This window comes from Rhagoletis zephyria, unplaced genomic scaffold (genome assembly GCF_001687245.7).
Source record: "Rhagoletis zephyria isolate East Lansing unplaced genomic scaffold, Rhagoletis_zephyria_1.1 Rzeph_scaffold_01512, whole genome shotgun sequence".
Classification (NCBI taxonomy): Eukaryota; Metazoa; Arthropoda; class Insecta; order Diptera; family Tephritidae; genus Rhagoletis; species Rhagoletis zephyria.
In genome coordinates, this window is record NW_016158596.1 from 105,993 (window position 1) to 119,606 (window position 13,614).

The 13,614-nt window shown below is 39.8% G+C and overlaps 1 protein-coding gene across 1 annotated transcript in view; it reads right to left on the bottom strand.

Annotated features, from left to right (window-relative positions):
• The window catches only part of Ge-1 (Enhancer of mRNA-decapping protein 4 homolog Ge-1), a 24,567-nt gene that overhangs the window by 9,345 nt on the left and 1,608 nt on the right, over positions 1-13,614 (bottom strand). Inside the window, exons 3-9 of the mRNA XM_017617858.1 lie at positions 3,845-4,896; positions 1,330-1,527; positions 1,090-1,266; positions 738-1,025; positions 477-681; positions 171-411; positions 6-112 (exon numbers count right to left, since the gene is read on the bottom strand). Coding sequence (XP_017473347.1) covers positions 6-112; positions 171-411; positions 477-681; positions 738-1,025; positions 1,090-1,266; positions 1,330-1,527; positions 3,845-4,896 — 2,268 coding nt within the window. The remainder of the gene's footprint in view (positions 1-5; positions 113-170; positions 412-476; positions 682-737; positions 1,026-1,089; positions 1,267-1,329; positions 1,528-3,844; positions 4,897-13,614) is intronic.

Sequence of the window (13,614 nt, forward strand, 5' to 3'; positions counted from 1 at the left end):
AAGACTTTTCGTATGCAGGTATCAAAGTACTTGACATGGATTCAATGAATGCTGCCTGCAGACTCCCTTGAACCCCCACCAAAACGGATTTTCCAAAAGTGTCAATTATGTTCTGAAACCAAACTTACAAGTTACGATGATTACAATTGCTGAACTTTACTCAGACAAACCTTGCTTTTGCACACTTGTGAAATGTTATCCTTAAGCATGAGATCAAATGCTGTTAGCTTCTGAGCGACATCTATTTGTATTTGTTGCTGCAAGTGATCAATCTTCGCTGATAACATTGGCGCTAATTGACGTTGAATTTCGATGTTTATCACTTTAGATACTACATCACCAAGATGAGTTAATACATATTGATTCATTATCTGTATGAAACTGTCACGTAACTCTCTATTTTGCTGCTCCCTATTGACGAAAATCAATATACAATTATTACTTTTAGTCTAGTTATTAATAAAATGTTGAAGTACCGTCCGGCCATAAAAGCAGTCAACTTTTTTTTGTGCTCATTTTCATAACGTTTAAGATATTGCTCCATCAGCTTTGATAGCTGCATTTCGAGTTTAAATGAGAACTCGGACATACTTTTCGTGGATGACATGGGATTAGCTTTCTTCATGCTGGATATTTCTGCTTGAAGGTTGTTAATTTGCATCGACTGCATTTTTGCAAGTTCTACCAAAAACAAACAATATTTGAAGCACACAAAAAATCTAGTTCTAAAAATCTACCAATTAATTCGTTTATTTTTCCATTTAACTCCGTGAGGTCTGTATTACTTTTACTCCCCGCTCCTTCGAGATTCCCATTATTGCTGCTGTTGATGCTAATGAGGTTCGGAGCAGCATGGCTATTATTAAGATTATTTCCTGATGAGGCATTTACTGCTTGGGAAATTAAATGCGCTGCGTTCTGAAGTTCAGTGGATTGCTTGGTAGTAGCTTTCGGCAATTCCGGAACTTTTGGCCAATTTGTAATATTGGTCGTCGAATGACACTTGGCCGACGATACTTCTAAGTCTATTTACCAAAAAAAAGTTACGCATAATTACAATTTTATCAAATGAATTTGTTACATCTAAACCTTTTCCATCGGATTGGTTATCCACTTTCGCCTTGTTCGTGGTGGCAGTTTCATCAAGTAACTCTTCGTCGCCACTGTCATGTTCTTGTAGAGACATGATTTCCTGTACTTCCCGACTGGGACTAGAGCCACCACTTGCTAGATTGTCCATATGCTGGGCGGCATTATTACTAATAGCTAACAAATTAGAAAACCAGAGTTTTTGATACGAATACTTTATCAGAAAAATAATTAAATTACCAATAAATTTTTTTTGGGATTCTAGTGACTGTTTCAATTGCAATTTTTGATGTTCTTGATCTTCGATTATTTTGTTATTTACTAAGTTCAAAATATTTATACTCTCTGATTTTGGAGCCGGCGTTTGTCCCGCTACACTAGCTAGCATTAAAATCGTGTTCAGCACTTCCGAACTGACGCATTCTGGCGACTTTTTATCTGCAATAAATTTAGATACATTTAAATTGCACATTATTTAATACGGCTTCGCCATACGCAAAGTCATGTACATGCGCAAGTAAAAATGACCATAACATTTTTTAGTAATACAATTTTCCGGTTACAAAATCTTCGGTAACGTGCAGAATAGACCTGTTACTAATGAAAGAAATATGTAAATATTTATTTGGGTGCAATTCCGTATTCCTCGGAATAAAACTAGTAAAACTATCAAAGAATAAAAATTCGCTCAGAGCGAGAGAGTAACATTGAAAAATACGGGATCGCTTTCTAGTAAAAAATGGTAACTTCTGACAACTTCAACATAACCTCCAAATTTTGGTTGTCAATTTTTGCGTATTTTGTAAGTAAACATACTCAGCTCATACATGTAAATAACCAAAAACACGAACTAGCAGAATGCACTTTTTCTTTTGTTTACAATTTGGTTGCCATACACACTACAGCTGATCGTTTGACACATTTACCAGAATTTACCAGCAAAAAAAACTTCTTGCACAGGAACTTACTTGATCAAATAGCCTAAAATACAAAACACTATTAAATTCAATAAATCTATCGTCAACTCATCGTCAAAAAACTTCGGACTAAAACTGGTAACTTTCCATCCGTGGCCAGAAGGTTGTTGCCACCTTGCATTCCAGGGTCTTCGCCCAGCGCTCGCTGAGCAGACTAAATGCCCATCTGTCCAGAAGCAGACCACACGAGGTCAGGGGAGCCCCTGACCTTCCCTATCCGGAAGTAATTCCCCGAGGGTTCCCTGTCTTGCGAGCTCATCAGCCATGCAACGTTAAAACCAACAAAATAAATTTAGTTGTTTTCATAAATTGCAAACAGACGATTTTTATCAGCTGGTTTTCTTGACGACAAATTACTGCTGGTAAAAGTTTTTCCAGCGGAAAGTAGCAGCTTCTCATCAAAATGAAATGTCAGTTTGGTCTCGTCAATAGGTTTGTTCGTCGAGCAAAAAATTTGTACGAATTTGTACGAATTATCACAATTTTTGCCCAAATCGCGTTCGTGCAGACCAAAAAATATCCAACACTCAAAAATTGTGAGAGCAAAGTGACAGTTCTCTTGGAGAGAAGTTGCAAATTCTTGCTGGAAAAAATTTTGCCAGCAAGAATTTGCAAACACGAAAAACATGTGGTTGTGGCGCATGGTTGCATTTTTGTCTACAATAATTTGAATAAATTAGTTCGTTAAATTTAAAAATTTATAAACACGAGCGATTTTTTTATGAAAAAAGGAAGTAAATAATTGTTGATATAATTAATTTAGTTAATTCCAATGATTTGAACTTAATTCGGCTGAAAAAATCGTATTCGCAATCGGAATGCAATTGCAACCAGAGTCGATTTAAGAAACCCGACAGCTAGTACGATGAAGAAAATGAAATGTATGTTAAAGAAAGTCAGAACAACAAGAAATATACATGTATATCCTGTTTTTGGCCATCCGAAAGAATTTTAAAAATTCTATAAAAATTTTTTATGTTTGAAATGCAACCGTGGACGCCAGCTGGCAGCGAAACTTGCAAATTCCTGCAAATTTGCGTTCGTGCAGAAATTTGCAAGTTTCTCAACATGAGAGAGAATTTGAGAGAATTTTTTCTTACTCTCTGATATTTTGAGTGTTGGATAATTCTTGCTGGATTTTCGACGAACAAACCTAATTTCTTCTAGTTTGCTCAGTACTTTTCAAGATTTGCGTGCTCGGCTCTCTTTTATTAACTGACTTCAAAAAATGGTGGACGGTTTAAATTCGTCGGAATATATACAGGGGTAGACACTCGATGTGTTACCAATTGAAAATGCTATAATTTTGTATGTTTTGCTTATGTTTTATTCAAAACCACCAGTTTATCCACATTCGTGCATTCTGTGAAGCATACTCGGACAGACTCACTGCTATTATCCGCGCTAAAGGTGGCTATTTCGAACAGTAATATGTACTACATTTTTCTTAAACCTTGACTAGTTCTTATGAACTAAAACTGATATTTTTGAATGAAACAAAAGCAAAGTAGAAAAAATTATAGCATTTTTAGATGGTAACACTTCGAGTGCCTATGTATATTTCAGCGTAACTTTGAATCATGTTAACCGAGTTCTATATTTTTTTTTTAAGCAGGTACCTCAGAGGTTGCCCCGTACTAATGAAGAAATTAACGGCATTCTTAAATTTTATATGAGAATTGAAGTCGGTTTTGTTTTTTGCTTAAAAATTACTTGTAATAAATAGGATAGATGTAAAGGTAATTAGGTAAATTACTCTAAAATGTTAAATATCTTACCACTGGATGTTGAACTAAATGCATCTGGTGTCATAAGATTTACTTGTGTGAAGCTTTTATTGGTTGTTTGAGGAGAAGCAGCGCGTGATCCAACATCATTATTTTCAGCTGTCACCACAGATGGTATTGCGGATGGTATGGCGGATGCTGCGGTGGGTGCAGCGACAACGGAAGATAAGATTGCTGTTTGAGCGGATATTTGATTATTCAAACTAACGGGTGGGATTGTTGCAATTTCTAGTAGTGACTCCAAAGAATTTAACCCACTACTGTTTTCTGATTTTGTATTGTCTTCGTCCAATTGTTCCGTTTTTATAAGAGAATGTGATAATTTATTAATCTTGAGACTGCTTGTCATTCCTATAGTGTCATTCTTAACACCACCGCTTCCCATGCAGCTTATCGCGCTATTTAATAATGATGACTCTTTGGAAGCGATCACTTCGCCGTTTTCATCGGATAAGGTACTTCGCACATCAGTATTTTCTGTAACAGAGGGTTGATACAGTATGCGGCATTCTTGCATACTCTTCGATTGCACGATAAACATTCGCACCACAACGCAGTAGGTGGAATTAGTGTCCTCATCATAATCATCAAACTCATCACATAGGTAATTATCATTGCCACATTTATAACGCCGAACAGCAGCGTCAACGATTGAGAATGATAGAATCCCAGAACTTAATGGAAATTCAGAAATGCTCTTTATATATACGAGTGAAGGCGAGTTTTTTGAAAGTGATGTGAAACTACCGACACTACTATTGCTACTGTTGCTGATATTTGCCAAATTCCCATCAGAACCTTTACTTGCTGATGCATTATTACTGTTATTTACAATTTGCATTATATAACAGGTGCGGGTATCCAAACTTGACAAAACTAAATATGCCGACGTTCGATCGATTTCGGCAATAAATCGCGGTGCTTTCTTTTCTTCGTTCGCCGTGGTAATGCTTAGGGATTGTAGACATTGCCAAGTACTGCAATCCCACACTTTAAATTCAGTGTTATTGGCAGCGCCGGTTATAGCATATTTCCAATAAGTTCTGCAAAGAGAAGGAGCATGATCAAACAACAGCAGTATAAAGTCTACCAAGAAAATATTTATTTTGCGTTTTGCAGAGTTAGACACTATAAGACTAGAACGTCACAATAGGTTTTTGAGGTACTCAGCGCTATACTCAGATAAAACTGAAAAACCTGGTGTTGAATTACACTCTAAGAGATTTGGATCAATCAAAAAAATACGATTTAGTATACAATGCGTTCTTTGTCGAACAAACCTTATTTTGAATTCAGATAGTGGTGTTACTTAAAGATTCATATTTGAAATTTTTTTTAACTCCCCTTAATTTTAGTGGTTGAATTTCAACCGCTGGGCGAACAATAGTATATAATTATCTTACACCAGTCACAAGAACCTGGCCCGCCAAGGCGCGCCAGTTACAATTTTAAATATTTTGAGATATTTCTAAGTAGATAGTAGTTGTGTTCGTTTTGAAAAGCCAGCAAGAATTTAGCAAAGAGGGGAAACATATACATTTTTGCGCAAACAGGAATTTGCAGGTTTCACTGCCAGCTGGTGACAACAGTTGCCTTAAAGCGTAATAATTTTTTATAGAATTTTAAAAGATTTTTCAGGTGGAATACAAAACTGGAGCTTTACGTATATTTCTTCTTGTTCCGACTTTCTTCAACATACACATCAATTTCTTTGTGAAAGACACTGTAAGATTTCCTATATCGATAATGGTTGCGACTGCGTTCCGATTATGAATACAGCTTTTTCAGTCGAGTACCTTTCATTAATTAAGTAACTAAACTTGTTTATTCAAATTATTTTATTCATGAGGGCAAACATTTTCAAAGCATGCATTTGCAACTTCCCCTCCAAATGAAATGTCAAAATTGTTTTTGTCCAAACGATTTGATTTTGCTTGTATGTACATTAGGGATGTTACGAATGTGGAATTTTAGACATCGGCGGATGCGAATGTTTAAGAAACAACTAGGTAAGTAAATTAAGTTATTTAGGTAAATAAAAAATGGAAAAGTTAGTAATTTTAAATAATGTATATTTTATTTAGTGCTTGAATTTAAATATTGGAACATTACATTTAATAAAAAGTAATGATATTGCATCGGGGCTGAAAATGTCGGACGTATTCTCCCGACTTTAATCTTCACTTGAAGAATCTAGCATAATGGCGAGATCGTTGTTTAAACAGCGCTTACAAGCCAAACCAGATGTGTCAGGTTGTTCTAAACCTTTTTAAAAAGAATTATTCATTCTCTTTCGTTTGGCTATTTCAGAATTTGAGAAACCTGTAACGTCATCAGCGTTTTTCGATTTTAATTTTTGTAATTCATTTTTAGTACTTTCTTCTGCGACTGGTTTGAAAAATTTGTGCTTATAGCGAGCTAAATAGGTGGATATGGAAAATAAATTATTGTTTTCCAAGAATGAAAATTTTGAACAAAATTCGGTTTTCAAAGGCGTGGCTGTCAGCCGAATCGGATTATTTTTTTTTTAAACCACCCCGATTTTTATAAGCATTTGAATTATTGGAATCACGGATGATGGGGGTCTCAGATAGTAACGTAATTCTTACCTAATTGAGGGTCAGAACTATAGCGTTTTAATTATTTGAGAATCGATTCTCTTTAAATCCAGACGTTGACTATTTCTGCTGGAAATCCCTATTGAAGGAGATTACTCTTTGATTTTAAATAACAAAGAAGGGAGATCTAGGGGGACAGTGTTACCACAGAAGTTTTTAGCCAAGGATCCAATGTATATCCCTATGAAAAAAATATTGCTCCACAAGTAAACAAAATTATTGTTTTTAAAATTTTAGATAAAAATAAATTCCCCAAAGAGCCCCATTTGAAATGACTGAAACGAATATATCGATGGCTGAGTGGAAGATCGACCTATCTCGGCAGCCAGTTCGAAAACGCCCTATCTCAGAAAACATTTCAAGAACGCCCTACTTCAGAATTTGATTGAAAAAAACGACCTATTTCAGAATATTACTGAAAAACACCCTATCTCAGAAATTTGTTGAATAACGCCCTATCTCAGAATTCGGTTCAAAAACGTAAGGCGTTCTTGAAAAGTTTTCTGAGATAAAGCGTTGTTGAAAAATTTTCTGAGATAGGGCGTTTTCGAACCGGCTGCCGAGATAGGTCGATGTTCCACTCAGCCATCGATATGTAAGATCAAAGGAAAATCACGAAAATTTTGTTTAAAATTACAGGACACAATTTCTTCTTTTGTGTCTAGTAGTGTTTTTTAAGATTGGTCCAAAAAATCATAATAAAGAAAGCAACAAATGCAGTTATTTAAAGCACAGAAAACAAAAAAATAATTATTAAAATGACTATGTTCTATTTGACGTATGTACGTCAAAGGGCAAGTAGAAGTGGGAACTTGTATGACTGCCCATTGATAGCTCTGTTATATAGCTTAAGAAATAATATGTTTAAAGACAGGTTAACAATAACTTTGTAAGTATAAGAATGCGTGGAATTTTACAACTAACGGGTCACCCTGAAACCATTGTGATGAGTCTACAGGTATTTACATGTTTGCTACCTACCTAGAATTCTTTTTGTGAGAGTTTAGTTATTGGTTGATATTGTTCGCGAAAATATTAATTTAACTTTGAATATTGTAAAACAAACACTTAAGATAGATACGCGCGAACCACCATTCCGTAGAATCCAGGCTTCAACCCTGATCCGTGCAATAACCAATGCAATCAAAAGTGTGTTTTAACTGCGGTTTAGCGGTGAGTGAGGGGAGGGCAATGGGGTATAGCCGTTGTACTGGGTATGCAGTTACAGTTGCGCGGCTATACTCAATCCCGACTCTTGGGTCCTCGTGCGAGATGCGGTAACCAATCGGAGTGGAGCCTTGGGCCACGGCAGAAAGAGAACGAGCTTCGGTTGGGCCACTCCCACTTATTCGGTTTAAGGGCTCACTGAAGTCTGCAGCGTCTGTTCACCAGTAGGTGCGCCTGCAAGCAGCCCGCTATATAAACGTGTATTTGGGTAATCGGCGACCTCAACTCACAAAATACAGTTTTGGGGTTCAAAACATACTACACACAGTGGAATTTTTTACTATGGTCTTGGTAAACATCGCTGCCACTCTAACTTGGACATGCCTTGCCCAACCGGAAACCGGCGATCATATCCCAAATACGCGAAACGATTTATTTCCAGATTCTTAGATAAGAAAGCTGAATGGACTTCATTTAGAACCAAAACGCATATGCTGTGCAACGATCTGAATCAGACCTGCAACATAAATAAAGCAGCTCAAATTAAGAGGATTATCAGAAAGTGAGCGAACGAGGCCTCACACGCATCAGAAAACGCAACAGTCCGCTATGGTTAAACTCCGAAATAGCCAAGCTTATACAACAAAAAATTTTGCTTGGAAGCGTTTTAAACTAGTGAGATGCGATTCAAATTGTGCCAACTATAGACAAGCTTGTGCTAAGGTAAAATGGGCATGCAAAGAGGCGAAAAGAAAGTGCTGGAAAAACTTTCTCAACTCTTTAAACCCAAATTTGGACATAAAGAGTTCTTTGGCAGAAAGGAAACAATATAAAGGCAGCTAAATCATCCAACTTCCCCACCGTAGTCCATGAATCTTATGTTATTTCGCACCCGATCGACATTGCAAATCACTTTGCCAAATTCTGGAGCATCACTAGCTCAAACATATCCTTTGCAGCCGAGGTCATCGCCGAAATATCTTGCTTGAATATCGAATCCCTAGAAGAAAACGCAACTAGTCTATGGGACACCACCAAAGAGGTAACAGTCTTGGAACTTGACTCCATGCTCAGTCGCGCTCGTACAAAATGCATCTCAAAATCTTAAAAGTCGCGTATGCAAACTTTATAGCAACATTCTTGCAACTGGAATCTTTTCTCACGATTGGAAACACGCAGTTTTAATCCCGATTCCGTAAGCAGTTTTGATGGTTGTCGGCCTATTTCCCTGTTGCCCGTCCTTTCGAAAACTTTTGAAAAAATCATAGCCAATCGTCTGATAGCTTCTATAAAAAGCAAGCTCTGCCTCGAACATGCGTTTTTGCCTCAGCGAGGAGTACATACACTCTGCCATCAGTTAGAAACTAAGCTTAAGGAAAATTTTGCTAAAAGGAAACACAGCATTTTATTGTCTGAGGATTTGGAAATTGCATTTGATCGTGTTGTATCATCTCTCATCATTAAAACGCTACATGATTGGAAAATACCTAAGAGCTTCCTAAAAGTAACTCACTCCTTTCAATCATATCGACAAATAATCACCCGAATAGATGGATTTTACTCACAAATGCATACACTTGATAACGGATCCTTATCGGTCGGTAAGTCAACTCGCTTATAGATTTGATGAAAGACAGTGATGGAATAGACATTATTGGCATTTATCGTCGATTAAAGTACAAACCCGCGTATCGTCATTCTGCAAAACCGCGTAACTGACATTGGCTGCCAAAAACTGGATTTGCTCAAACAAGCTCTTGGCTCAATCCTTATGCATTCGTCCTGAAATATACTTGCCAGAAATGCGATTACTTTATAAAAAGGAGAACCATTTTGAAATATGAGTGTTTTTACGCTCTAGAAAATAATTTCTACAACTTCACATACGCGGTTTTGCATTTTGCTGATTTTTGCATTTTAATGTGACGCGGTTTTGCACTTTCAATGACGTTATGCGGAGAACATTCTTGCCATTGCCTCCGACGAACCATGTGATGTAGCTGAAAACCTCAAGGTTTTCGATCGTAAAGTCCATCAGGGTTCTACTAAATGAGGAGCAAATGTCCCAGTAAACAAGGTGGAGGCGATACATATTTGCTCTGCTCTGCCAATCAACAAATCGTAATTGGCTTATCTCTTAACACTCGCACAAAAAACAACACCAACCACATTGTTTATCTACAAGTATTTAATGGAATTATTGCTTCAGAATCACCGGAAATTACGCTATTCGTTGACGGTTCATATCGTGAGGGAGCCACATCATATGCGGTACTCAAAAAACCCTTGATAACTGCTTCACTGCAATCAAACAAAGCCTTTTGCCATTTTACTCGGGAATATTTAACGCTGAACTTGCCGCTTTAAACTACCAATCATAAAATATTGATTCGCTCGGATAGTCTCAGTGTTATTAAAGCGCTAACTAGGAAAAGTGGTAACGTATTTAACTTCATTTTCGACAACACTAATCTCACCAAGCCGCTAAAAATTTTCTGGGTACCAGGGCATGCTGGAATACAAGGAATCGAATTGGCACACATCGCAGCGAAAGATGCTGTACGTCTTCCATTAATCAACGAGCCTCAATGTTTAATACGGCAATCATCTCATATTACCCAGCTAAGCAATCTGTAACAAAGTCAGCTGAGTGGAGCATCTCGCCCAACTTTTTAAGGGACTTGGAACAACGCTATTTTCCACTAAATACCACAACACCAGAATGGACCCACTCAATTGACCTCTTGTTTGGTAAAATTGGACATTGCACACATTCTATTTCATTGCCCAATATCCAAAAATGTGCATCAAAAGCTCTGGACATAAGCGAAAGCATCGCAATTGTTAAGATTTCTTTATCGGCCCACAACATCGCTCAAGACATCTATCTGATATCCAAATGTATATTAATTGCCAGTGTACTATGACCTAGTTGTCCTGCACCTTACAATATTTTATAAATTTATTTATAATAATAATAATAATAATAATAATAAAATAAAAATAAATAAATATTTATAACATCGGATTGTTATTGAAATATAAAATAAAAAAGTAAGAAAGTCTAAGTTCGGACGGAGCCGAACATTAAATACCCGGCGCAAGTATTAAATATATGATTTTCACCTTTCCGAGAGCTACTGCTACATGGTAAGCCAGGGTGTATCAATTTTGAGTAAATTAGCGTCCTTAAATGTCGAAATATTGAAGTTTTAAGCATTTCTGAAATTTACCGTTATATGAAAAGCGGTCCAATTTTAGTCCGATTTCAATAATTTTCAACGTATTACTTGCCATAGCACAGTAACCGTACCGAGTTTGGTACGAATTGGTAGAACGGTTACCGAGATACATATATGTGATCATAAGTGGGCGGTGCCACACCCATTTTCCAAAATTTTATCATAAACGTATTTCTTGGTAAAGAATTGTTGTAGGCGTAAATTTTGAATAAATTAGCTTTAATATTTACTGATTTATCGAAGATTTCGTATTTTTCTAAATTGCCGTTATATAGGATGTGGGCGAGGTTATTGTCCGATTTCTAAAATTTTCGGACTGGACTTCGTCCGTCAGTTCGTAGAGATGCCTCCTGGCATGCCGGGGCGAGGGCTCTTCTGCAAGCAGCTGCCCATTCGGGTGACCACGTCTATGGCTCCCTGCAAGGAACTGCTTGCAGAGCATGGTGTTATGCTCCTTGACCGGGAGCAATTTCGCCTCGTCGTGTAGGTGGTGTTCAGGCGACATCAGAAGGCATCCAGTCGCTGTCCGTAATGCGGTGTTTTGAGTTGTCTGCAGCTTCATCCACTGCGTCCTACTAGTCCCGGGCGACCACCTTCTTGCGGCTCTGTACTTTGTTGACAATGGCGGTTGTGTGCGCAGAGGAGAGCAGACTGTCGAAGGTTACTCCGAGTATTTTGGGGTTATTCACCGTCGGAATTGGTGTATCATCGACGTGAATTCCCAGCGATAGCCTGACCTCCTTCGTCCAGGTGGTGAACAAGGTCGCAGAGTATTTCGTAGGGGAGAGGGTTTGGCTCACTGCAGTGAACAGGCGAGAAAGCTCGGGGAGATACCCGTTTACTTTCGAACACAAGTCATCAATTCCATTCCCAGTCGCCATGATCGAGCAATCGCAGGCGCTTTGAAATGTAAAAGTTAAACAGGAGCGGGGAAAGGACATGCTGATGCTTCGCTGGGGTCAGGTGGTTTGTGAAATACGGGAGCAGCAAGGCCTCCAGTGTCTTCGCTACCGGGGAAAGGAGTGTTATCGGTCGATAAGAATCTCCTTTGTTGGCTGGTTTCCCCGGTTTGAGCAGTGGGACCACTCTCCCCACCTTCCAGATATCTGGAATGATGAGAGTGGCCAGAGACATATTGAGGACTTCCGTTAGGTACGCTACTCCTGCAGGACCCAAATTTTTCAGCATCGACATGCATATTCCGTCGGGACCCATTGCTTTGGAGGCTTTCGCATTCCCGATGGCCACCTGAACTTCACCGCTGGTGAAAGCAAGGGGGGCACAAGTTGTTGGCAGTTTGTGCAGCCTTCTGGTCACTCGACGCTTGGCTTTGTCCACCGGAGGATGCAGTATGAACTGCGGGCTTAAAGAGGTCGCGCATCGCTCCGTGTCCGACGAAGCATGGTCGCCGAAAGAAATTTCGACGGATTGGACAGTGACCTCACGGTTGACCAAAGCTTACTCACACCAGAGGTTAGGTACAGGTCTGCAGATGCTCTTCCTATTTCTTCCGCTTATGTACGTTCACTAGTTGCCAAATCTCCGCGTTGAGGTGCCTGCTAAGGGGATTTCCGGGATCGGCCTGACGAAGGCTGTCACGCTCGTCGGCTAGAACAGCCGCTTTAGCAGGGATATTTGGTCGTGGGTCCGTAATGCATCCTGCCGGTACGACATTCTAGGGTGGTATCCCTGCGGTCGATGCTTGCTTCAATAAGACGATACTGCACGGTGTGGTGCGTGATGAACGCTAGCCACCACCATTATCTCGCTCGCGATCTCGACGGTGCACGTTGTACCCGGCGCAATTCAACAAAGTTGAACTGCTGTGCAACTTCGTCTCTTGGACCGCAGCTATTAATATACCATGCCGACACATGAAGACGGTTATCTCCTCAATCTTGATCTGTAGCCCGTTACAGTTGAATTGGAGGAGCTTCATGTGGTTCGGGAGACGTGTCGTGATGTGGGGTGTGAGTGAGGTGTATGTTCTTGCCGCCGTTGGCTGTGTGTGCTGCTGAGGTGATTGCCTCCCTGTGGTGGTAGTGGGGGGCGTCGCAATTGATGTCAGCGACCGAGCAGCGCAACACGGGCCCTCGAAGTTCCCCGTCCAATCTCGCGTGGTGCGCAGACCTGAACATGCGCTAAAGTGGCACCAGCCAAGGCAGGTGTTGCACTTGACTGATGTCACATTATGGAATATCCTGGTCTGACATACCGTGCAGATTGTGGGAGGAGCCAAGAGTTGTTGGCGGCGGCGTGTGGGTGGTGGTGCGGTTGTGTCTGTTATGTGGCCTGTCGTGGGTGTAGTGTGGTCTATTGTGTTGTTGTGTTGTTGTGTTGTGGTGCTGTGGTGTCTGTGTTGAGCTGCTCAGGTGGACTGGGGTTAGCCGTGGAGGCTGCTCTGTTTGAGCAACAGGGGGCCACGTACGANGGAGGCTGCTCTGTTTGAGCAGCAGAGGGCCACAAAAGATGTGGTCCACTGCCGATGTGTCCGTAGTCCTGAGCAGACTCGGAGATGGCTCCACCCCTCGCAAGCATTGCACTTGACTGAGGTGGAGTTGTGGTGTAGTCGTCTCTGGCATACACAGCAGCTGGAGGTTTCTGGCCCTGGGTTTGACTCGCTGCCAGCCCTGAGCAGAAGTACACGTAACAAATGTAGCCCTATGGACGACCAACTTCTGAGATACTTCGCCGACCTAAACGGGGTTAGATCGCCGAAACAACAGCCCTTGGT